The 27,526-nt window shown below is 41.0% G+C and overlaps 1 protein-coding gene across 1 annotated transcript in view; it reads right to left on the reverse strand.

Moving 5' to 3' along the window:
• Positions 1-27,526, reverse strand: part of CTDNEP1 (CTD nuclear envelope phosphatase 1) — a 770,907-nt gene that overhangs the window by 72,086 nt on the left and 671,295 nt on the right. The window contains exon 9 of the mRNA XM_044076710.1: positions 11,874-11,958. Within this exon, the coding sequence (XP_043932645.1) occupies positions 11,874-11,958 (85 nt within the window). The remainder of the gene's footprint in view (positions 1-11,873; positions 11,959-27,526) is intronic.

A 27,526-nucleotide genomic window follows, 5' to 3' on the forward strand; every position in this document is an offset into this window, starting at 1 on the left:
TTTGGTTGGTTCTGTTGAATTTTTAACAGAACTTTCTGAAGGAGAGAATTGCATAAAGAAACATCCCCTTCCAAGAGAAGGCTAGGGTGCCCATCTTTCATGCCTAAGGATCAGGAACTTTGGCACAAAACTTTGTAAGTGGTCTGTTCATAGAAGAGGCAAACAGATTTACTTGAGGAGTACCCCACAGGTGGATAATGTCCAGAAACACATGCCAGTGCAACATCCATTAATGGGATTAAGTCATGGACCTGCTCCATGCGTCTCCCACAACATTCTGACTGGAAGGAATGTAAACTGCCTGAAGGGTCGGCTGATATGGAGTTGCCAAATCCCAAGCCTCGACAGCCAACCTGCACAGGAGATATGACTTGCCCCCCCCCCTGTTGACAAACCAAAGAATTGTGGTGTTCTCCATGAACCACTTTACGGGACCTGGCTAAAAGACAGGATGAAAGGTTTGCAGGGCAAAAATGACAGTTCTCATCTCTTATGTATTTGTTGGTTTCATTATTTGAGAAGGAGACTACACATCCTGAACCTTTCCAGAGGCAAAGGTTGCCCCCCCCATCCCACATCCGAGGTGTCCATTAGCAACTCCTGAGATGGGAGGGAGGGGTTGTAGGGGAGGTCCTGGATTGAAGGTAACCTGTTGAATCCACCACTCCAGTTCTTTTTTCAAGCAGGGAAGAACAGGAATCACAAAATCTAGTGGATAAGCATGTTGCATCCAGAATGACCCAAGATATCACTGGAGTTTCCTTATGTCACATTTGGATAGAGGTAACATGGAAATAGTGGATGCCATGAAGCCCAGCAGATGGAGAAACCCCCTGGCAGTCAGGTACTGGAGTAGAATTATAGCTTGAAAGTTAACTGTTAGAGACAAGACTTTGAGAATGTAATAAAGCAAACCTTGTCTGACTGAATTCTGCATCCTATGAAGACAAGGTCCTGTGAAAGAATAAGACAGGATTTTTGGAAACAGTGAATACTAGTCTTTCCAGAAGAGACATTGTGAAGTAAAGGTTTTGAAGAAGTATGTCTGGACAGTGAGCCTGAAGGAGGTCGTCATCCAGATAAGAGAAAATCTGAATATCCCTGAGCCTGCAAAAGGCAATGAAATGACAGGAGCAAAGTATTTTGTGAAGACCCTTGGTGCCATACATGAACCAAAGGGCAAGGAAGAAAATTGAAAATGTGAGGAAGCAATAGTAAAGTGCCAAAATGTCCTGTAAACAGGATGAATAGGGATGTGAAGATGGGCATCCTTGATGTCCAGCGACACCATGAAAGCCTGATGAAGAATGAGAGGAAGCAGTATATTTAAGGAAAGCATGTGAAAAGTGGGCACCTTTAGAAAGGTGTTTAGATGGGACAGATCCAGACTGGGTCTCCAAGGACCATCCTTTCTAGGTACCAGGAACATTTTTGAGTAGAAACCCTTTCCTGTTTGGTGAGAATCACTCGAGGGAAGAAAGTCATCTGATCATTTGGAGGTTGTGGAATACCCCTGAAGGTAAGAGGAATCTTCCAAACCATGAAGTATCCTCTGAGAATAACAGAAAGGACCCAGGAGTCTTGGGTGATCTCTTTCCAATCAGGGAGGAGACCGAGAAAGAAGCAAGGATAGAGGGCGTCTGACTGCAAATAGGTTGGTAGTCACACACTACCTGGCTTGCTCAGAAAGGGCTATTTCTGAGCAGCAGGAGTAGAAGACAACTTGGCAAAATAAGGCTTTCTAGCACCTCTTTTACTCTTAGGATGAGGAGGTCTGGACAGCTCCTTTACAAAAGTAGTTTTAGGAGGACAGTTCCTTTGAAATTTTGGAACTGGTGACACAAATATGTTTAAGGTCCCAGAGCTCATTGCCCTTTTCTTGCAAGGACTTAAAATGTTCTGCAGCTGCAGACCCAAAGTTGTGGAATCTAGTGGAGCATCCATTATTTTGGCTTTGGCATCATCTGGTAGTGGTTGGAGTATCAGCTAAGAGTACTTCCGAAGGACAGAGTCAGATGCAGCAGCTCTGGCAGATGCTTCCACTGCATTACAGCTGTATTTTATAGAATGACGTGCCACTTGGCAGAGGAACCAAAAATGGAAGCAAGCTGGGAATTAGTGTTAGAGTCTGGAAACTTAGAAATGAACCTAGTGGCTTGAGAAAGGAGGGCTAAGCAATATTTTGCCTTTTGGGTCTGGTCGTTTATGGCCCTACAGGCCAGAGTGACCGAAGTATATACTTTTTTCCCCAACCTTTCCATGACTATGCTCTCCTTGTCCGAACGGAGAAGGGAGGTAGAAGGCAAAAGTTTAGAGGACTTATATACAGCCACTGATACTGCAGCTGGATCTGTAGGAGGACACAAACAGCCTACCTAGACTTATAGTCAAGGCCTTTGATACAATCCCTGCTCAGGCATCATTGATAAACTCACCCAGCTGGGTATCAACCCATATACTATCAGGTGGGTTACAAACCAGCTCAATGACAGAACTCATACTGTCAAAATAGGGGACTCCACCTCCTACAGCAGACCGGTAACCAGTGGTGTTCCACAGGGATCTGTTCTGGGAACCTTACTGTTCGGAATCTACTTCTCCAAAGTACAGGCTAAAACTAAAGGACTGTGGCTGATAGTTTGCCGATGACTGCAAACTGGGAGTGATCTTTGAAACCCCTAGCGATAGCAACATTTTGCAAGAAGGTCTTACGCAGACTAATGACTGGTGCCAAAGTCATGGTCTTAAATTTAATGCAAAAAAAAAATGAATCTTCCCCTTCAACAAGGGCGATGTTGCTGCAAACTACCATATCACTAGTAATACCCTAAGCACACAGTCAATGGTAAGAGATATGGGCACACACTGACAGCGACCTTAACTTCGATCACCATGTCTCCATAGGGGTAAGAAGGCATTTTAAATTGCTCATCTCATAAGGGCATTGCCTCCAGAAAAAAAAAAAGTTATAACCTTCCCTGTACTCTTGCCTCATCAGGCTAATAACAGTACAACACTCCTTTGGTATGCTCCTTTCCAAACACCTGCAGCAATTGGAGAGACCACAGATTCCTTACAAAGGTCTTCAAGATCTGTCTTATGTAGACAGACTGAAGTCACTTTACTCTGCATTGTACAGATTGCTCGGAGGCGACTTGTGCCTTGCATATAGAGTAATCTCTGACCCAGTTTTAATGGAAAGGCTGCACGTTTGCAAATCATATGGCACACAGGTCACTCACTCAAAGGACCTTAACCTGGTGTGTGACATCAACAGAACTTACTGGAGAGACAGATTTGTCTCACAGAGGTTGACCCACCTTTGGAACAAGCTTCCTATTCATAGGATCATAGTATCATAGGATCACAGAAGATTACTAGGCTATTGACCCTGAGGTCATTTTAAGCTTAAGCCGTTTCAACCCAATGTAATACCGTAGAGGTACTAGTCAATACCCAAGACTGCAATTAGTGGTGACTGCCCATGTCCAGGAGGGTTGTGGGCGCTATCCCCACTAAGAATTTACAGTGCCCCATCCAGTCATCCAGGCTCCTCTACCAGTGTCATAGAGGTGCTCTGTTTCACATAAATTGGTAGCCTGTTCCAAAGACGTGGCAGTTGCTGGGAAATAAATCTGTCCCTCCAGCATGTCCTATTTAAGTTTATGTTAAACAAAGCCCCTCATTGGCCCTACGTAAGCATAATTTGGAGGACTGGATGGGTAACCAGAAATTCAACTCAGGGGTTCCACCTGTGTTCCTCCTGGACAGGAGCAATAGGTGCTGATTTTAGTGTCTGCTTGAACCAGACAGCCTTGGGAACACGGGTTAAACTTGGCTAGGCTTGTAAGGATCTTGGGGCCGTTAGCCTAGTAATCTCCTATGATCCTATGGAAAATTTAAAATCCTCTGGCACGTCATAGATCCTGTCTGGCGGCTGTTTAGGGGCAGGAAGTTGTGAATCTGGACACTTACAAGCAGATGATAAAGCATCCAAGAAAGCTGGCAGCACTGAAGGTATTGCAGATGGGAATGGGGAATCAATCTGTAAAAGATCATAACTTTTTGTATGTCTGAAACCTGAGAGCAGTCCCACTGAAAATATTCTCTCATCTTCACAATGGTCTCTCCAAAGGTCTTCTCCTGGAGAATTAATTCCATTTAGTTCCTCCTCTGGCGAAGCATATCCTAGTGGACAGAACATCTAGGCAGAGTATGCCAGAGACTAATCCCCAGAAGAATCAACCTCATTAGAGGAATCCTCAATTCTGATCTTTTTTTGAGGAGAAACTGGAGAAAGGAAGGAGAAAGCGGAGAAACCCCTGTGGACTGCCCAAGGGCCATGATGGCATTTAACAGTCCTCATGAAAAGGCTTGCCAATCAGTGGAATGTTCTTGAGGAGAAGGAGAAGAATGCTTAGATATCTGCTTCTTAAGTGGAGCATTCATACGGTGGAAGGAAGAGCGACCAGACGTCGCCCTGCATTTTGTAATATTGCTTGGGACCTCCTCATGAACCAGGATTCGAATAATGCCTCGAAGGCGTTCAGACACAATAAGCCTGCCACCCCCCCATGTCCAAAGCGGACATCTGCATATCCCCCGAGGACTTACTAGGAGGATCTTCTGCAGCCTCCACAGTGGTACCCGTGGAAGAATTACCAGCTACCTCCAAACAGGTCTCCGGGCTGACATCGCCCTCAGGAAAAACGTCTGGAATTGGAGGAGCAGCAGAAACCTCAGACCTAGATTTCTTGGCTTTCTTAAGAATAGGCTCCCCTTAAGGGCTGGACGCACTTTGCATAGCACTGAGAGCTAAACGCTTAAGGCATTTGCTCTCTAGTTATAAATTAGGAAAAGTGAGATGACGATGCGGGGTCTTTGCAACAAAGGCCTTGCAAATAGCACAGGAGGTATGGTCGTGATTAGGGCCTAGGCAAAAAAGACAGATCGTGGGAATCCTTACATGGAATTTGCAACCCCCAAAAATTAAGAAAACCCCCCAATGGGGCACTTACCCGAGTCAGAATCTGCAACTTCTCTGATGAGCTAACGACTGTAGATGATGTTCAGACTGGCGTCAAAAAAGTTCTGAGATTGGTATGTTCCGTTAGCTATATACCAGATGTCACTATATGAGTAATGTTGGACGGGATCCTATGTGCGATGTCACATGTACCTTACAGTAGCTTTAGACATTTGTACACTGGCTGGATGTTCGAGGCAGCCTGCAGCAGACTCCCACATGTTATGAATATTGCAACATATAAATAGGAGGATATTAAGTGTTAATCCAACATGTTAAACTCACGACCATGGATCCGATACCATAACACATCACCAGACAACCTATACACACATGCCTTATGATTTTCTTGGGATAATTTGGATTTGACAAAATTATATAAAAATTTACAAGACTTGCTCCTCCTGAGTTTCAGTATCATTGATTCATCCTATTTGACAACCGGCACTTTAATCTTGTCTATCTGATTAACCAACTTGCAAGAATGCCTTCTTTACAACACTGAATTAAACAATACAGCCTTCCAGCTTGTGTACACCATTCCCTACTGCTCCAGTTCCTCCATCTTGCCAAAGGTAAAAAGCTACAGCAGCATTTTTGATATATGCCACTATTCTGCAGTCTGACCCTACCGATCACTACATCATAACCATGCCCTACCCGCTGGCATATTTTACTGACTGCAAACTGATGCACTGAACTAGCAGCAATTAACTTTTAATTTATTGTGGAACCCCGGCTTAATATTCATCTCTCAGACTCACTGACAGCTGTGACTATTTACCTAATGCTAACTTAATACTAACTAGCAATCCTACCCACAGCACTAACCATGCATACATGTAGTATTCTGTTCTCTTATTCCACCCACTAGCAAAAGTAACATGGGACATGACCATTTATCTTCCCCCTGCTCCCCTAACTCCTTGGATTTAACTATGGAGAATACCACAGCAGATCACCTAGCATACAGCTAAATCCTAGTTATGGCACCAAACACCCAACTCCGTTAATCTTTAATTTAAGTACCAATACAGGTTAGACATATGCTTTTATTTTAAAGTGGATGTTATTGGTATAAAATTATGTAATTTTATTGGGTGGGTATGGATGGTTAAATGGGGACAGGAGAGTATAACAGTAGAGATAGGTGGGACTGGGGGCAGGGGAGAGGAGTGAGCCTGAGCATAGCCAAGGCAAACGGAGCGGGCCAAACCACAGTGGGGAATTCAAGCAGAAGAGAGAAAAAACTCTCATGGATTTTAGTAATGGTAAGATTGTGTGCAAATCTGACAGGAAATACAACTAGTGAATATTTAAAGGTATAACTTTTTCTTGGAAGACTAAAGTTAAAAGCATACAGCTACTTCTACTTGGTAAAGGGATATGTGTTATAAGGTGCTTAAAGCAGTAGGAAAATACCTGTTTCAGTAGTTGGTTTTCTTTTTTGGAGATGTACCAGAAGCTTGTTACCTTCACTAGAAAGTTGGTGATATAACAATACGTTCCCCTAGCTGGAGACCAGCTCCTGTTACAGAACTGTTTTGTTCTAAAGAAATTTCAGCAGTTAAATCTGATATATAGGTATTGCCTTACAAAATACTACTGCCTGTTGGAATGAGCTTTGACAGAGGTGGTAAGATGTTCCCCCTGGAAAGAGTAACAAAAGAAAATGGCTTCAGAAATCCAAGAAAAATGGTCTGCTTAGAGACTAGCAACCCCAATGTATTTTCTTGAAAAAGAGCTGGTCTACTTTTCTAATAAACTTAGTTTTGTCCAGGTAAAATTTAAGTTCACTATGCACATCCAGTGAAAGAATTCTTTCCTCTCTATTCTAAGGAAGGAAGGAGAGGATGGACTGGTTCAAAGAGAACTCATTAACCATCTTGGAAAAGGAAGGCGGGATTAGTTCTAAGATAACACCATCCTTGTGGAAAACAGAGAAAGGTGGAATAGCCATCAGATCTTACATGCTTACATACCTTTTCAGCTGAATTGGGGCCCACTAACAAAAGTAAGCAAGCACAAAGTTTTAAGGAAGAACTGGCAACTCGCTCAAAAGGCACCAGTCAGTTTTTCCAAAGCATAGTTAAGGTCCCAAGAAAGAGGAACAGGCTTTCTTGATAGCTTAATCTGATTAGATTCAGCTTTACCAGGCACTCTGCAGAATGTTACAACAGTTTACCATACTAATGAGGGTTGGGAAGAAAGAGAATGAATGTGATCACCCTAAAATTTCTCCAACCTTCTGAAAGGAGTAGAACAGACAGAGGGCTACATTTCCCCATGTGGAGAACGGACTTATCTTAAATGTCCCATTCCTAGAAAATCACGATCAGGCAGGTGAGGACTGCAGCTGTGGCATAGCAAGTCTACTTGTCCCACTTTCCTTAGAATATAAATGACAAAATTCTGAATCTAAGATTACTGCCAGAACTGCAGTACCCCTCTAGGGAAACTTGCGGGTGTTCCCTTTTTTGTCTACAGGCCACATCAACGTGTAGTGGTTGGAGCTAAGTAAGAGGGGCTTTGATCTCAAAACTTCAAAGAATGCCTTCCAGTGAAGGAATACTGCTCAGGTCCAGCTAGTTTGTGGAAAGCCAAGTCTAAATAAAGGGTCCACTTCTTCTAAACTACAGAACAACTAATAGGGAGTCTCTGCAACTGGTATGTGCAGGTTGATGTTCACAAACAGAGTGGGAGAAATCACCAATCACTATACAGTCTGAGGAAATTGGTGAAACTGCAAAAGGAGGTCCACTACAGGATAATCACTCTGCAACCACTGGTACGCGCTTGTCCATGGCAACAGTCTCGCCTATCAGAGAACAGAACCCTGGAAATAAAGTCTTCCACAAAATCTTAGAGATACAGTAGGTTCAGCCTTCCAGTGGGTCCTTTTAAACAAATTTAAAACAGAGCAAAGTCCACTACCACAGAATGATGTGGGTGCATTAATCCCCTCCTGAAGTTCTCTTTGCTATAACACAAGCACCATGGCAAATGGAAAGTCGAAGTTCACATAGATTATACTACAAATATCAATGAGGTTTCATCTTCTGAAGTGGACCTTTTGAGAGTCTGCATTAACAACTGTACTGATGACACTCAACAGTGGTAAACACAAAAATTAACTATAGAACAGTACCATATGTAATTCCAAATATCAACCATCAGTGACCCAGTCTTCCTCAGAAAACAGAAGTTAGTGGTATTTCCAGCTACAATGTGATCTCTGCAATGGTTTGCAGAAGTGGACAACGATTTGTTACAAGAAATACATCTGCTCTGCTTTTTAAATGTGTAATCATATATCTTTTCAAGCTTAAAAATACACAGAAATGAGACCTTAACAGTCTGGAAAAATGAAGTCACTCAGCAATGTATGAATTTCACTGAAGACTGCAAAAAAAAAAAAACAAAAATAAAATTCCAGGACTACCTAACAAAGGGTGAAGGCAGCACTGGATAAGCTCATGAAAACATCTGAATGACAAACTACTTTGGTACCTTCCACTACGCTTTATCAAAGTTTCCTGTCACACAGAAAAATGCTTTAAAGCATGCATCTATACTATTTGACCAAACAGCATGTCGGTAAACACACAATCTGGAAATTCTGTTCCATAAAAGATATAAAGTAAAGGGTAAGTAAATTTGTCATAACTGTAGATATTGACCACTGCTGCTGTAGCCTAAACTATACGGGTTATATCCTGCAAAAGATATAATAGACGGACAGATTCCAAAGCTTCAGGGCACCTTTCACATGCCCAAACCACTGGTCAGCTCAAGCTGATGCAACAAACAATGGTTTGGGTGCAAAGTTCTTCACAGTTTTCACTCCAGCTGAGAGTGGGAACTTACGCTTGGAGCAAAAAAGTGTCCACATCCTGGCACAAAAACAAATAAAAAAAAAACTAGGGGTGGTGGTAGTGGAGGGCACATCTACTGCAGGAATGACCATTTGAACATCTACTGTTATGTTACGTTTACTTGCACAACTGTTCTGTGTTTTATCATACTGATTACTGTTGCAGTAGCCTAAGCTATATGGGTAAATTATCATAAAAAAATGGGAGGTGGAAGGAGGGTCTAGGAGCCACTGGAGAATGGTTCTAAGAAAGCTTGTCCTAGACCTGGAAAAAAACTCTAGTTTTCATAGGTAGGTACTAGGCTATTGGCCCTAGGGCTTATATAAGCCTAGCCAAAAGGTACCCTGGCTTTCGCCACCCAAGAAAATTATTTTCCTATGCCACTGTCGAGCAGAGCCACAGAAGTGATCCCCGGGGTGAATTTCCTATCTCCCATCCAATCAAGATTTTTCTTGAAGAGTGCTGAGGAGGAGCTTTGTTTGATATAGATAGGTAGTTTGTTTCAGAGTATGGGAAGTCTCTGGAACAGGAATCTATCCCTCCAGGATGTTCTGTTTATTGTGGTGACAAGGTTTAGGTCCCTAGAGCATGTAGCTCGAAGGGATTGGGATTTCTTTAAGTGGAGCATGTCCAAAAGCTCTGGGTTTGACATGTGTTAGGCAGGGATCGCCTCTGAGTAGGCGATATGCGACAGAGTAAAGCTGCAGTTTTTTTAGATGGTCTGCGTAGGGCATCTGTTTGAGGCCGGTAATCCACTTGTGAGCTATTTCTGCGGCCTTTCCAGTTGTTGTAGATGTCTTGTGAGGTACATACCAAAAGGGGCGTTGTACTCTATATAATGGGTCTAATGAGTGACGAATAGAGGGGAACAATGACCTCTTTTTTCCTGGATGAGAAACCTTTTGTGATGGTGTGCTACATAGAAGGATTTTCTGACTACTGTGGCAATGTGATTATCAAAGGACAGTCTGCTGTCCACCTGTGTCCCAAGGTCGCTTATCACACTTTTGGTGTTAAGTAGACTACCATCTAGCTCATGGGTAGAGAGTTTTTACCAAAGGGGATGACAATGCACTTTTTGGCAATGAGCTTATGGTTCGAAAAGCTAAAGTACCAGAAGTGTAAACCTTCTTCCCAAGTCTTTCTCTTATCTTACTCTCCTTATCTGAAGGAAGAAGCTTAAAAGACGGTAACAACCTAGAGAATGTGTCAGAGGCAATGAATTCCACAGCTGGATCAGTTGAAGGACATTTGTAAAGGAATCTGCAATCATCAGCCACCTTATAAAATCTGTCAGGCCTTTTAGAAGCATGTGAATCCGGGGCCTTAGAAGCAGAAAAGAAAGCATCCAAAAATGCTGGCAATACAGGTGACGCAGTAGAAGGAGAAGGAGATTCCATTTGTAAAATGTCATAATACCTTTTTTGCACCTCAGAGACCTGAGAGCAGTCCCATTTAAAGAATTCTCTCATCTTATTAACAGTCTCCCCAAAAGATATCTCTTCCACTGGAGAATTAGCACCACTGCATTCTTCCTCAGAGGAAGCGTATTCTAAACGGGATGTAATTTGAGGTGAGTATGACAAGGACTCCTCGTCAGATGAAGACCCTCTGAGAACTCCTGTTTCTTAACCCTCCTAACAAGGGAAGAAGAAAAAGAAGGAACAGAAGCAGCAGTAGAAGACTTAAGAGCCATTAAAGCCTTAATCACTCTGTAAAAAAGTATCACAGTCAAACTGAAGCAAAGTAGGGGCTGGAAGATGCTTTGTTTTCTGTTTTTTTTTTTTTTTTTTTTAACATGCAACCTCTGCTTGATGGCAAGTAGAAGAACCAGATGTAGGCCTGTCTTCAATGACCAACACTGGGACCTCTTCCTTAAGTAGAGTGTGCGGTATGTCTCTGGACGCTTCCAGCACAAGCCATGGTTCCCCCTTGTCTGTCCGAAATGGCCTGCATTGCCTCTGAAGTCATACCTAGACTGGTTTCTCTAACGTCCTTCAAAGTGGTACCCGCCGAGAAACAGATCCAACCTCCAAACGTACCGCTGGGTTTTCACTAACCTCAAGGGATACATCGGCAGAAAGAGGACCAGCGGAAGAGGATTCAGGCCTAGGCTTACTGACCTTCCTCTTCAAAGTCGGTTTGGCCGAAGAACCCACAGAACCCTCCCTAATGTCCTTAGCTAATCTTTTCAAATGGTTCTGTAAGTATAAGCTCAAAGCCAAAAGATGGCTTTGCAAGGTTTTTGGGACAAAGGCCTGAAAAACAGCACAGGAGTGATGGTTGTGATTAGGGCCTACACAAAACAGACAAAGGTCGTCACTGTCCTTATGTACAATTTGCCTTCCACACCTATACTTGCCCTTCCTGGATGACACGAACTAAAAAAAAAACGCAGTAACAATAAAAAATTAAACCTCAAAGGGACATTTATCTGGAAGCAGCACACAGTACAAGTCAAGCATTCTCAATGACGACAGAGACATTCTGAGGATTGTATGTACGGACATCCTTTTATGGCTGACATTTGACAAGCCAAGCATGCGATGCTCCACATACTTGCAGTAGCTGAAAGATGTTGTATTTTGTCCAGACGCTGGGTTGCTTGGGGCGGAGTATACCCATATGTAAAGAATACTGCAACATTAGAATAGAAGGCCGTCAATTTTAAGTATGTAATGTCACTGCTTAATTGGGCTTCAGCACTTAAAATGCAGATGAAAATGTCCTGGGTCTCACTAAAAACACCACATTCCTTGAAGCATTCATCTTAAGAGTAAGTTACCACCCTTTTCAGACATCTGAAATAAAACCTAGTTGTCATCAAATGCAACCTTGCATAAGTGACAAATAGTGAGTTAGAATGCAAAATCAGTGCAACTGCTCACCTAGGAATGAAGCATTATTAATACTTAGTAAATCAACAAAAAAAATCCAAATTTGGGAAACTGCAATTATGCCTATCTGCATACCGTAGGGCATCAAGCATTGGTAAAAGGTTGAGAAGTGATGTATCGCTTGGGTCACTAAACCACGACTTGATGGGAATTGCATTGTCTGTGAAAAACAAAAACACAAAACAGACCATGATGTTACAGAACAGAAGGAGAATAAAATAAAACACACTGTCATTACAGAAAATTAACAGATACATTATTACCTTATTAGGTGATGTACAAGGAGACCCTCTGACAGGTTGCATGGCTGTGCTCTTGTTTGCCATAAACACCATTTGACAATTTTCTCTAAAAGTTCCACATCTGGAGATGCAAGTACATAGTTCTGGCATATACTGCAATGACACCTGCCAGACAGAAATGCACTTGAAACCTAAGACGGTTAGTTTATCCCATCTAGCACACGTCTTGCCAATCAAAAAATAATAAAGACTGGACAACAATGCTTAAGTTATAAAACTATATCTGTCCTACTTAAAGGCTGGGCAGTAAGACCACACCAGCAAAGTGGCATGATGGGAGATTGTGACCCATCAAAGAAGGTCCCCTGAAGATAAACGGACATGGTGAGAACATGTTAGATCTCCCTTTGGAAAACTGAATTCCAAGCAGTAAACCAAATGGATGAAGGAGATGCAGGTCAATAACCAAAACTCAAAAGGCCAAGACCTTAAGAACAGCCACACCAAGCTTCATACAGACATATTTCAATTTTAAGCTACAATTATAAAGTGTTTATGTTGATACTAACTAGAATGGCAAAGGTGTTGCCAAAAAGTACAGTTGTGTACACTTACCATAAATGTAGATGCTCGAGTGTATTCACTGTTGCAGTCATTACATTTGGGTAATCTGCTGGCAGGTTGCCCTCAGTTGGCCTGAATTCCAAAGACTTGGGTCCTATGTCGGTTGCAGTCTCTTCTTCCATGACGTCAGGTCGTCAGGGGTATAAAACATGCAGCTGACGCCATTTTCTTTAGTTTTTCTTGCCCCAGATGTCAGGTGCCCCCCAAAAAGGTAGCAAAAATATATGTATGTATATATACATGCATCAATATAAACTTTACCTTCATCTACAAGCAAATACACCACATAGGTTGTAGAAGATAGAGAAGGAAAGATAAACTCCAGAATGAAAGGGGGATGGCGGAAGGGTAACCTGGACTGCAAGAGTGAATACACTCGAACATCTAGATTTATGGTAAACGTACACAACTGTACTATGTTCTTCGTGTTTCACTGTTGCAGCCATTACATTTGGGTAGAATCCCAAAGCTATAGTTGGGAGGCTGGAGCTAAACAGCATTGGGTGCGGCTATAAGGCCCTGCAGAACTGCAGTGGCAAAGCCTGCCCTGGACTTAGCGTAGAGAGGCAAATGATAATGCTTTGTAAAGGTGTGAACAGAACTCCAAGTAGCAGCCTCTAGAATGTCTTTGGTTGGTACTCCTCTGAGAAAGGCTGCTGAAGCAGCTGCAGCTCTGGTGGAATGAGACCTAATGCCCTTGGGCACAGGTTTACCATGGTGTAAGTAGCAGAAATGGATGCAGTGGCTTATCCACTTAGAAATTGTCTGCTTTGAAACAGCCTTTCCTTCTGATCCTGCAGCATATGTCACTAGTAATTGCTCAGTTTTTCTTAGAGCTTTAGTCCTGCTCAAGTAGAGTCTTAGCTGTCTGTGTACGTCCAAGGAATGCAGAATTCTCTCCTCCTTGTTCTGCGAATTTGGATAAAAGGTTGGCAGATGAATTGTTTGGTTAAGAGCCACACTGGAAACCACCTTAGGCATAAATGTTGGATTTGTCCTCAGAGACACCCTATCTGCGTAAAATATGATAAAACGCTCTATAGCCATGAGGGCCTGTAGCTCTGAAACTCTTCTTGTTGAAGTAATTGCTAGTAGAAGAGCTGTTTTCCATAAGAACTTTACATCAGTGGTAGCAACTGGTTCAGATGGAGGCAGGGTGAGCTTTTTCCAACACATAACTGAGGTCCCATGCAGGTAGTGGTGATCTTCTAGGAGGTCTTAAAATTTTGGCTCCTCTAAGTTACTGCTTTAGTTAAGGATGAGAAAAGATTGGTGGCTCTGTAATGTAATGAGCCGAAATGGTAGAGGCATGGATTTTAATTGATGAGAAAGATAGGCCTTTGTCAAGCATCTCAGTTAAGTATTGTAATATCTGAGGAATATTTGGTTCTGCTATATCAGTTCCTTGTGCTTGATTCCAAGCACAGAATCTCTTCCATTTATCAGCATAAGATTTTCTAGTACAAGGCCTTCTGGCTTCCAAAATGACTTCCATCACAGCTTTACTGAGAGGTGTCGTTTGTATAACTACATGATCAGCCATGCTGCCAGGTTCAGTGTCTGGAGTTGATTGCGCAGGATCTAATTGTTTTGCTGGGACAGTGGTTGAGGTCTTTGAGGTAAGGTCCAGGCTGGGTAATGAGACAAGCTCCTTAGGACTGGGTACCAGTATTGGTGGGGCCAGTCCGGGGCAATTAGTATCATCTTTGGTTTCTCTTGTCTGACTTTTAGGAGGACCTTGGGAAGAAGAGGCAGAGGAGGAAAGGCGTAAACTGATAGGTTTTTCCAACTGAAGGATAGGGCGTCCACTTTCAATGCTTGTCTGTGATAAGTCCTTGTGCAGAATCTTTTCAATTGATAATTTTGAGGAGAGGCAAATAGATCTATGTCTGGCCTCCCCCATTTCTCTTTTATGCTGAAGACTAGTGGATTTAGTTTCTACTCATGAGGATCCATAATTTTTCTGCTTAAATTGTCTGCCAGAGTATTTTGCTTTCCTGACAAGAACTGAGCTTGAAGATGCATTTGGTAGGTCAAAGTTGTGTCCCACAGTGCCATGGCTGATCTGCAAAGGGGGTATGAGTGTGTGCCCTCTTGCTTGTTTACATACCACATGCCCGTGGTGTTGTTCATCTATCAGTAGTTGTCCTGGATGAAGTAAGTCCTTGAAGGCTGTTGGGGCATTTTGAACAGCTAGCATCGCTTTCTGGTTGATGTGTAGATGCATTTGTTTTGGGGTCCATATGCCCTGAATGCATCTTCCTGCCATGTGGGCCCCCCAGGCATAATCTGATGCATCTGTTGTTAAAGTTTGGCTGGCAGGGGGTAGAGTTAAGGCACGTCCCATGTTTTGGTGACATGCCTTTGCCCATCATAGAAACTCCTGTAGTAGGCAGGGAATGAGAGGAATCATTGTTTCCAGACTGTGAGAATGTTGACTCTATAAACCTTTTAGGTACCATTGAAGTTTCCTCATATGCAGTCTTGCATATGGAATCAGTAGGATGCAGGATGCCATGAAGCCCAAAGCCTGCAGAATTTGTCTTGCAGATAACTGGGTTTTTTGTTGCCAACAGTTTGAAGTAAGTAGTCAGTTGCCTTTGTTTGTCTGACATGAGGTAAGCCATCTGGGCAGTTGTATTCAAGCTTCCACCCAGGAATGTTATATTTTGAGAGGGTACCAGTTGTGATTTCTTTTCATTTATTGTGTACCCTAGGCCTGTTAGAAGTCTTTTCACAAAACGCCAGGTGTCGAAGAAGAATGTCCTTGTTCTCTGCTTGAATGAGACAGTCGTCCAAGTAAGGACATATCTGTATACTTCTTTGTCTGCAAAATGCAGTTACTGGTGCCAGCCACTTTGTAAAGACCCTGGGCGCAGTAGATAAGCCAAACGGCAGTGCAGATAACTGGTAATGCATTAAGCCAGCCTTGAATCTGAGGTATCTTCTGCACGACTGTCTTACAGGGACATGCAGGTATGCCTCTTTTAAAAGATAAAATATGAGGATGGAAAACAAGACATAGATAAAATATTTTTTGTTACTAGATATACAATTTTTTCTCATATAATGAATGGGTTGGTAAGACAGTACTGGAGACAAGTAAAAGGAGAAGTTGTGTCATTAACAAATGTGGAGTTGATAGTATCTTATAAAAGAGGGCAAAATCTTCAAGATTTCTTGGTGCACAACATATATAAAAAGCCAAGAGACAACATATTGGTGAATACTAATATGGTGGGAACTATACCTTGTGGAAAATGTTCCATTTGTCAGTATATTGTTACTAAAGTAGATAAGATAGGGGCTAAATATTTTGATACCAGGGGTACATATTCTTGTTTGAGTAGAGGAGTAATTTATGTTATTCTTTGTTCATGTAAAAAATATTATATAGGTGAGACCAAAAGGTCATTGGCAGAAAGAATAAAAGAGCATGTAAGAGATGTTAAAAATAACAAAATCATGAGCCCCATAGCGGAACATTTTAATGATAAACATCAAGGGGACATAAAATGTATGAAGGCAACAGTGTTGGAACAAATACCAATGCAATATGGGAATGCAGAATTACAAAAAAACATGTTGAGACATAAAGAATCTGTGCTAATAATGAAATATAACACACTATTTCCTTGTGGATTAAATAAAGAATGCAACTGGCAAAGTTTTATATAGTTTTTTTAGCTTTAAAGGGTGATTGTATCTTAATGAACTAATTGTTTAATTGATTAATCAGAGTGTTAAATAATGATATAAAAAGAGCTTGTTTTAATAGGTGAATTTTTACTCTGTAAAAGCTGTGGCCGAGGTGCTAGAGAAGTTTGTATTGTGGAATAAGTTTTATTCAGGAAAGTAGAGCTGTTATTCACTGGTCTCATTTTTTTGGTGGTTTGCAATATTCGTGTGTTCTACTATAGTTGCATCTGGACTATGACCAGTGAATCTTTGTGCTCCTTTCCCCGTATTTTTCGTGAAACGGGTATGGAATTTAACAACAGAAACGGTGAAACTGTAAATCTCAGTAATGTACCAATAACCAGTATGAATAATGAAAGCCATGCATATGGCACCAAGAACGGTGTACCGGATGCTCAAGGTGTTGGAGCAATAGGAATAATGAAAAAATGGGAAAATACCAGTCAAAGGACCAAAACAAATCCATTTGCCATGGTGGGTAAAAGATCGGAAGTTTCTGATATTCCAGCAGCACAAGAGTTGTGCTCTAGACTGGAAAAATTGATTTTTAAAGAGGCTTCAGTATTTTATAACATTGGAAGTCTACAAAGATATCAAGAATTGGAGATAACACCGAGGGGACTCAGGTCCATTAAAAATCCTTCTTCTCCTTTTGAACTATCTGAAGAGACTGAAGTGAAATTTCAAGAACGATGGATAGCAGCGGCATATTGCTGCAGTTTGGAATGGGTTACTATTTTAATTGAAAGAGATAACATTAAATGAGAGAAACTTATAAATGAGACCAAACAAGTATGCGAACAGATCGCTAATGTTACATCAAGTTCGGTATTAGAGACTTTTTTTTACTGAATATGAATACCAGGTTGGCCAGTTATGAAAAAGATCTTATGGATGGAAAAAAAATACAAGTTGCAGAGGGATATTCGCGACTACGAGCATAACGAGGCTTTTCTTTTTTCCACCAATCAGCGGTCTAGGAGAAAGAGCGTGACTTTTCAAAAAGGGAATACCACTACCGACCAGCATAAAAATAGAAGCTTCCTTTCCGGTGAGAGTGGTGCGTCGTCGGGTAGAAGAGGAGGATAGAGAGAACAAAGATTTTCCGAATTTACAAGGGGCTGCTAACCCAGAATCATTCCGGAAAAGCTATAAAGGTTCGAATGGACAAAACACTACTACTAGGAAGTGAGGCTGGCAAGGTTATGAACGCCAAAGAGACTCGGGCGAAGGACATTATAAAAAAGGTAGATGAACATATTAATTCAGTAGATGGTACTAAGGTACCGGATTATGTTGTTAATTTATCTGCTTATAATTTTGATGCCATAGAACAGTCGGTATTGGATAAAGGTTTAAAATTTATACCGACGTGTACCTAGAAGGCATGAGATAAAAATTGAGATATGTAATTTAGTTCGTAAAATGAATCTAAGAGTATTTTTTTTAATACAAACTATAATGAAATAACTGACTGCATTGAGGAAACAGATTTGGAAAGCAATGACAGTTTTTATTCGTGTGAATCTGATCATGAAGCTAATGCATACAGTTTATTAGACACAAGTAAATTAAAAAATAACAGCACATTTATGCCTCCTTGCAAAAATGTAAATATACAGAGTTTCAACAATGCTTTAAATATAATAATAGATAAAGAACTGAGGGATTTTGAAAGTACAGAAAAAAAACTATAATTTAATCAAAGAACAATGGATAAAGTTACAAAGTATGAGTAGAAATGAAGATATAGTTTTTAAACCATCCGACAAAGGGGGCAAATTGGTGGTAATGAATTCTGGGGATTATTTAAAAATGTGCATGGTACATTTAAACAACAGTGATATTTATAGTAGAATAGATTAGATTTATTTGAAACAAGCAGAAAATACTTTTCAAATTTTGTTAAGGAAAGGTATTAGATTACATTATTTTATAGAGAGTGATGTAACTCGTAAAATTATGTTTAAGAATAGTAGAGTAGCAAAATTTTTTATGTCCCCAAAATTCATAAAAATTTGGTACAACCACCAGGTCACCCTATAGTGTCGGCTAATGGATTTTTCACATATAACCTCAGTTGTCTATTGTATGAAATTTTATTGCAAGCAGCATTGAAGTTACCTTCACACATAAAGGACTCTTTTGACTTCTTAAGTAAAATAAAGGATATAGTATGGACCAGAGGAATGTATTTTATAACGATAGATGTAGTGAGTTTATACACCAACATTTCTCATAAATTTGGTCTTGAAGCTATATTGTATTTTTTAGGTGATAGCCCTAGAACTCAATATATATTAGAACTGGTAGAGTTTTGTTTAACTAATAATATATTTGAATTCAATGGCACATTATACAAGCAGAATATTGGAACGGCAATGGGGGCGGCTTTCGCCCCAGTTTATGCAAACTTATTTATGGGTTTAGTTGAAAATACGTATATTTATAGACATGAATTTTTTAGAAAATATGTGGTGAAATATTATCGATTTATTGACAATCTGATTTTTGTTTGTGAAGGTGGAGAATGTTTGTCATCTGAATTTATTGAGTATCTGAATGTTAATAAATATGGTATCAAGTTTGATGACATTCAGAAAGGTAGTGAAGTTAATTATTTAGATATAACACTAAGAGGGACAACAAAACACAAAATTCATACTAGTATACATAGAAAGTTTAATCAAATAAATTGGAAAACGTTCGGTAATAGTTGTCATCCTAGCCATACCTTGGCAGCTATTCCTTATGGGGAGCTGCTCAGGATTAAAAGGCTGAGTAGTAATAGTAAACAAGCACAGGAAGAAGCACACAAAGTAGCCTCCATATTTATTACTAGGGGGTATCAACAAGATGATGTACAAGAACGTTTTGATAAGATATATGGTAAGGATAGAACAAATAAATATATTAAAGACGATAATAGATATAAAAAGATAAAATATGAGGATGGAAAAGAAGACAAAGATAAAATATTTTTTGTTACTAGATATACAATTTTTTCTCATATAATGAATGGGTTGGTAAAACAGTACTGGAGACAAGTAAAAGGAGAAGTTGCGTCATTAACAAATGTGGAGTTGATAGTATCTTATAAAAGAGGATGAAATCTTCAAGATTTCTTGGTGCACAACATATATAAAAAGCCAAGAGACAACATATTGGTGAATACTAATATGGTGGGAACTATACCTTGTGGAAAATGTTCCATTTGTTAGTATAATGTTACTAAAGTAGATAAGATAGGGGCTAAATATTTTGATACCAAGGGTACATATTCTTGTCTGAGTAGAGGAGTAATTTATGTTATTTTTTGTTCATGTAAAAAATATTATATAGGTGAGACCAAAAGGTCATTGGCAGAAAGAATAAAAGAGCATGTAAGAGATGTTAAAAAGAACAAAATCATGAGCCCCATAGCGGAACATTTTAATGATCAACATCAAGGGGACATAAAATGTATGAAGGCAACAGTGTTGGAACAAATACCAATGCAATATGGGAATGCAGAATTACAAAAAAACATGTTGAGACAAAGAATCTGTGCTAATAATTAAATATAACACACTATTTCCTTGTGGATTAAATAAAGAATGCAACTGGCTTTTTAGCTTTAAAGGGTGATTGTATCTTAATGAATTAATTGTTTAATTGATTAATCAGAGTGTTAAATAATGATATAAAAACAGCTTGTTTTAATAGGTGAATTTTTACTCTGTAAAGGCTGTGGCTGAGGCGCTAGAGAAGTTTGTATTGTGGAATAAATTTTATTCAGGAAAGTAGAGCTGTTATTCACTGGTCTCGTTTTTTTTGGTGGTTTGCAATATTTCAATTTTAAGCCACAATTATAAAGTGTTTATGTTGATACTAACTAGAATGGCAAAGGTGTTGCCAAAAAGTACAGTTGTGTACAGTTACCATAAATGTAGATGCTCGAGTGTATTCACTGTTGCAGTCATTACATTTGGGTAATCTGCTGGCAGGTTGCCCAAAGTTGGCCTGAATTCCAAAGACTTGGGTCCTGCGTCGGTTGCAGTCTCCTCTTCCATGACGTCAGGGGTATAAAACATGCAGCCAACGCCATTTTCTTTAGTTTTTCTTGCCCCAGATGTCAGGTGCCCCCAAAAAGGTAGCAAAAATATATATATGTATATATACATGCATCAATATAAACTTTACCTTCATCTACAAGCAAATACACCACATAGATTGTAGAAGATAGAGAAGGAAAGATAAACTCCAGAATGAAAGGGGGATGGCGGAAGGGTAACCTGGACTGCAACAGTGAATACACTCGAACATCTACATTTATGGTAAGCGTACACAACTGTACTATGTTCTAGAATCCCAAAGCTATAGTTGGGAGGCTGGAGCTAAACAGCATTGGGTGCGGCTATAAGGCCCTGCAGAACTGCAGTGGCAAAGCCTGCCCTGGACTTAAGAGTAGAGAGGCAAATGATAATGCTTTGTAAAGGTGTGAACAGAACTCCAAGTAGCAGCCTCTAGAATGTCTTTGGTTGGTACTCCTCTGAGAAGGGCTGCTGAAGTAGCTGCAGCTCAGGTGGAATGAGACCTAATGCCCTTGGGCACAGGTTTACCATGGTGTAAGTAGCAGAAATGGATGCAGTGGCTTATCCACTTTGAAATTGTCTGCTTTGAAACAGCCTTTCCTTCTGATCCTGTAGCATATGTCACTAGTAATTGCTCAGTTTTCCTTAGAGCTTTAGTCCTGCTCAAGTAGAGTCTTAGCTGTCTGTGTACGTCCAAGGAATGCAGAATTCTCTCCTCCTTGTTCTGCAGATTTGGATAAAAGGTTGGCAGATGAATTGTTTGGTTAAGAGCCACACTGGAAACCACCTTAGGCATAAATGTTGGATTTGTCCTCAGACACCCTGTCTGGGTAAAATATGATAAAACGCTCTACAGCCATGAGGGCCTGTAGCTCTGAAACTCTTCTTGTAGAAGTAATTGCTAGTAGAAGAGCTGTTTTCCATAAGAACTTTACATCAGCGGTAGCAGCTGGTTCAGATGGAGGCAGTGTGAGCTTTTCCAACTCATAATTGAGGTCCCATGCAGGTAGTGGTGATCTTCTAGGAGGCCTTAAAATTTTGGCTCCTCTAAGTTACTGCTTTAGTGAAGGATGAGAAAAGATTGGTGGATCTGTAATGTAATGAGCCGAAATGGCAGAGGCATGGATTTTAATTGATGAGAAAGATAGGCCTTTGTCAGGCATCTCAGTTAAGTATTGTAATATCTGAGGAATATTTGGTTCTGCTATATCAGTTCCTTGTGCTTGATTCCAAGCACAGAATCTCTTCCATTTATCAGCATAAGATTTTCTAGTACTAGGCCTTCTGGCTTCCAAAATGACTTCCATCACAGCTTTACTGAGAGGTGTTGTTTGTATAACTACAAGATCAGCCATGCTGCCAGGTTCAGTGTCTGGAGTTGATTGCGCAGGATCTAATTGTTTTGCTGGGACAGTGGTTGAGGTCTTTGAGGTAAGGTCCAGGCTGGGTATTGAGACAAGCTGCTTAGGATTGGATACCAGTATTGGTGGGGCCAGTCCGGGGCAATTAGTATCATCTTTGGTTTCTCTTGTCTGACTTTTAGGAGGACCTTGGGAAGAAGAGGCAGAGGAGGAAAGGCGTAAACTGATTGGTTTTTCCAACTGAAGGACAGGGCGTCCACTTTCCATGCTTGCCTGTGATAAGTCCTTGTGCAGAATCTTTTCAATTGATAATTTTGAGGAGAGGCAAATAGATCGATGTCTGGCCTCCCCCATTTCTCTTTTATGCTGAAGACTTGTGGATTTAGTTTCCACTCGTGAGGATCCATAAGGTTTCTGCTTAAATCGTCTGCCAGAGTATTTTGCTTTCCTGACAAGAACTGAGCTTGAAGATGTATTTGGTAGGTCAAAGTTGTGTCCCACAGTGCCATGGCTGATCTGCAAAGGGGGTACGAGTGTGTGCCCTCTTGCTTGTTTACATAGCACATGCCTGTGGTGTTGTCCATCTATCAGTAGTTGTCCTGGATGAAGTAAGTCCTTGAAGGCTGTTGGGGCATTCTGAACAGCTAGTATCGCTTTCTGGTTGATGTGTAGATGCATTTATTTTGGGGTCCATATGCCCTGAATGCATCTTCCTGCCATGTGGGCCCCCCCAGGCATAATCTGATACATCTGCTGTTAAAGTTTGGCTGGCAGGGGGTAGAGTTAAGGCCCATCCCATGTTTTGGTGACATGCCTTTGCCCATCATAGAAACTCTTGTAGTAGGCAGGGAATGAGAGGAATCATTGTTTCCAGACTGAGAATGTTGACTACATAAACTTTTTAGGTACCATTGAAGTTTCCTCATATGCAGTCTTGCATATGGAATCAGTAGGATGCAGGATGCCATGAAGCCCAAAGCCTGCAGAATTTGTCTTGCAGATAACTGGGTTTTTGTTGCCAACAGTTTGAAGTAAGCAGTCAGTTGCCTTTGTTTGTCTGGCGTGAAGTAAGCCATCTGGGCAGTTGTATTCAAGCTTCCACCCAGGAATGTTATATTTTGAGAGGGTACCAGTTGTGATTTCTTTTTGTTTATTGTGTACCCTAGGCCTGATAGAAGTCTTTTCACAAAATGCCAGGTGTCGAAGAAGAATGTCATTGTTCTCTGCTTGAATGAGACAGTCGTCCAAGTAAGGACATATTTGTATACTTCTTTGTCTGCAAAATGCAGTTACTGGTGCCAGCCACTTTGTAAAGACCCTGGGGGCAGTAGATAAGCCAAAGGGCAGTGCTGATAATTGGTAATGCATTAAGCCAGCCTTGAATCTGAGGTATCTTCTGCACGACTGTCTTACAGAGACATGCAGGTATGCCTCTTTTAGGTCTAATGTCACCAGCCAAGCATTCTTGCCCAGCACGAGCAGAAGCTGCTGCAAACTCAGCATTTTGAATTTTGGAATGTCCCGGTATATGTTCAAAATCGATAAATCCAGTATTGGCCGCCAAGCCTTGTCCTTTCGGGGTACCAAGAACAGTCGAGTAAAAACCTTGTCCTTTTTCCTGTTCTGGTACTGGCTGAATGGCCCCCATATCCATGAGGGACGTAACCTGTTTCTGTGCCTCTGCCCATTGACGTTTTGGCATATCTGGCCAACCGTTTGCCATTGGCAGAGTGTGGAAATGGAATCTGTATCCCTGTGATACTATGTTTAGTACCCACTTGTCCTGGGTTATTAACTGCCAATTTTGAGCAAAAAGTGCTAATTTTCCCCCTAAGGGTGCTGCCAAAAGATAAGTGCTTGGTGTAGGCAGAAGGAAGTCATTGGGACTGTTTTCTGTAGGTTTGCACTTTATCTCCTCCAGCTTTGGAGGTAGAAGAGCCCCATTGCTTTGACCTGTATGAATCTTGCGCCTGGTATCTGGAACCCTTCGGGCATCTGGATTTGTCCCTTTGAGCTCTGTCTGACACAGGAAAGGACCAATTTTTTGTAGGCCAGTGTCTACTGAAACTTGGTGGCTGCACTTGTAAAAAGTCTTTAACAGTTTGCATAGACTTAACTTTGTCTTCCATTTTCTTTAAAACCTCTTCTGCCTTAATACCAAACAGAGTATCATGCTGTAAAGGTGCATCTAGCAATTTAGCTTTAACATGATCTGGCAAGTTTTGTTCCTTTTGCCAGGCATGCCTCCTAATCACAGATCCAGTAACTGCGGCCCTGCAGGAGGCCTCTAAGGAGTCAAAACCACATTGCAAAGTATGCTTTCCAACCTGTTCAGCTACATGCAATAATTCCGGCAATTCTTTATTTTCTGCACATTCAGAAATCATCATTTTCTGTTTCAGCAATCCCATAACATGTTGTTGATACTTAAGCATATGAAATTGACAGTTTAAGGCCCTGATTGCCAAGGCTGCAGATGTATAAGCCTTTTCCCCATCTGTCCAGTGCCCTTGAATCTCTGTCAGAGGGGGTAGGATTTTTTGCTGTTGAGGCCTTAACTCCCTTTGGACCCTGTGAAATAGTTCCAGGATCAACAGCAGGGTTTCTAAATAAAAATGTACATGAGTCAGGGATCCTGTAATATCTGTCAGGCTTAAAGGGAGCCGGAGGTAAGGAGTCAAGCTGGACTCCGAAAACACATCATCCACAATGTCCAAAACAGGGGGAATGGCTAAAGGCCTGTGCCGAGGGAGAAGGAATTCCCTGAGCTTTGATTCTGAGAAATCTTGACTCTCCCAGTGAAAATGCTCCCTCAAAGTATGCAAGCTTTCTCCAAAAGAGTAATCCTCAAGAGGAGATGCAGATGGTATAGACTCCTCTGATCAGAATCCTCATAGAGAGGTATAGATAATTCCTGATCAGAAGAGGAATCAGTAGAAATAGAAACCGGATCTGAAGATTCATAATAAGTGCCTTGCCTAGGCCTCTTATCTGGAGGGGGATGGGTACCCCTGATCAAGGTAATTAGGTCCTCAGTCATTTTGATCATCTGTTTTTTAGGCATAGAGGCCTGTGCACTTGGCTCATGCGTCAGTTTTTTAGTTTTAGAAGATGCGTTTGTCTTTGGTTTTGCAGCTGTCATCGGTTTGATATACAAATGTTGAGGTCTGAATACACCCTCAGAAGCAGGTGCCTGCTCAGTGGCTCTGGACCCATCCAAGGGAGATACATCCGTTGGTCCAATACCTTGAGTATCCTGCGGCATGCCTGACTCCACATGGGTGTCAGTAGAGGCCTGCGACTCAAAGGTAGCGGATATCAGGGGCTGCGAAAGCACCTCACTGAGTACCGGCGAACCGGCGACTGACTTAGAAGAAGCTAAGTCGTTTTGGATCTCAACTGCCTTTCTTTGTCCTTTTCTTTGCGTTTATGTACTCCGGTAGTCGGATTGCTATCCGATGACATTTCTGGGTAATTAAATCGGTTTCCAAAATACTTTGAGGCAAAAATATACCGACACTTAATAGTGCGTTGGTTAAATCTAGCACAAAACCGACAGCCAGGCACGTTGTGATCAGGGCCTAGGCAAGGAATACAGTATAAATGGAAATCCTTATGAGGTATTTGCTTCCCACAAGTAATACAATTATTAACTTTTTCTGACATCGGTATGGAGCAAGAAAAAGTTTCCCCAACGGGGTACTTGGGTTTAGTGAAGACTTCGGTTCCGAAACTCAAACTCGAATATTTCAGTAGTCGGCCGACCGGCACTTGCGAAATGCTTCTGCTTCGGGTACTGCGCGACAAGAAAAACTAAAGAAAATGGCGTCAGCTGCATGTTTTATACCCCTGACGACCCGACGTCATGGAAGAGGAGACAGCAACCGACGCAGGACCCAGAACTTTGGAATTCAGGTCGACTAAGGGCAACCTGCCAGCAGATTACCCAAATGGAATCACTGCAATGGTGAAACACGAAGAACATCTAACAGATAGGGGTCACTGTGTTTTTATGGAGGGGAGGCAAACATTTCACAACATTAACAGAACAATGATGATTCCATGAGGAATTAAAATGTAAGAAAATGCTGCTACTGTCAGTGGATCTAGAAGCAGAGAAAACATCTGACAGACTAAGCTGGGATTTTATGAGTAGGGCAATGGAAGTATTTGCATTCCCTGAAACAATAAGGGTAATTAGGAGAATATATGAAGGAAAAGAGGCAAAAATTAAAGTGTAATGATTACTCACTGACAGTTGTGTTTGAACAGAGGAACAAGGCAGGGATGTCCTCTCTTCCCTTTGCTGTTTGCTTTATATTTTATTCAGAGCCACTGGCAAAGAAAATAAGGGACTGAGAGATACAAATATATAACTATATGGCAATCAAGAAAAACTGACTATTTGCAGATGACATTTTGTACCTGATAAATCCAGAGAAGGACATCTCGTTGTTATGGAACATGTTGAGACATTTTCAAGTCTTTTTGGGATATAAAATTAATAAAGATAAAACAGTAGCTATAGCTGTAAATTATGTATCCACACACGAAATGGTTCAGCAATACCCATATTTATGGGGACACAACAAGATGAAGTATTTAGGCAGGTGCATTAAAAAGGCTTCATTAAGGCAGCACAGGATATATGGAAAAGTAACTAAACAAAAGATAATACCCAAAAAAAAAAAAAAAAAAAAAAAAAAAGAGAAACTGACAGCTCTTGTTTACGGATAAGGGTAGTAAGATACAAGCAGGGAAAATATTTTTAGTCCTTTAGTTTTATACATGGGTCAGGCGGTTTATTATGAATATTGCGAAAGGAGATTGTCCACAGTTGGAACATTCGAAAGTTGGATTTTCAAATGTCCATCTTGCTGAACATCTCCATGTCGAAAGTTCATATCAGTGAATGCACTGTGCATTTGCTGATAAGAACTCAGAAGTACTGTCAGAGATAGCAGTACAGTGTGGTTTGGGAAATTCAATCCTTTCCTCATTGTAGTGCGATCTCCAAGTTGGAACATATAATTAGGAGGTGTGGGGGGTGCAGGGTGGCTTGACCCCCAGCAAAAACATGTTGCATCCTATGAGTTTAGTGCTTCTACACTCCTACACAGACATCATATGATGTTTTCCATTTTAATGTCGAATCAGATGAATTCATTCAGCTGATTCGACATTGTGATTTGCAGCATTTTGTGGAAATCTGACCAACTGTTTGTTGTGGTTCACTGTTTTAGTCGGAAATTATTTTGTTCGTTGATATTACGATAGTAAACCGGGTCAGGCATATTTTTACCTACTAGGAGGTGAAGTTGTGGACAATAACTAATAAAGCTGAAGTGATTTATATGGGAGGGGAACAGTGTAAGAGTTAAGTAAAGTTGCTCCTTCCAATGGACACAGGAGGTTTAGGATTACCAGTTTGGAAGGGATATTTAAGAACTACATAGTTAAGGCTCGAACACAACACAAGCAGAAGGTTACAATTTGAAATAGAAAGGGATGATGATGATGAAGTGGGGGTGGGGCTAAGAGTCCAAGAAATAGGGCAAGCAGAATAACCACCATACAGAATAGTATATTCATAAAGTAGCAGAAAGTACTCTAAAGAACAAGCCACCATATTTTGAAAGGAGATTTTGCCAATAGGGATGACTGCAAGTAACTGTACAGAAATCAGGCAGAGGAGTCTGGAATTTAGTGCAGAAAAAATAGCAAGGGAA

The sequence above is a fragment of the Protopterus annectens genome, chromosome 7.part0, assembly GCF_019279795.1.
Source record: "Protopterus annectens isolate FY-2018-M chromosome 7.part0, PAN1.0, whole genome shotgun sequence".
NCBI classification, from domain to species: Eukaryota; Metazoa; Chordata; order Ceratodontiformes; family Protopteridae; genus Protopterus; species Protopterus annectens.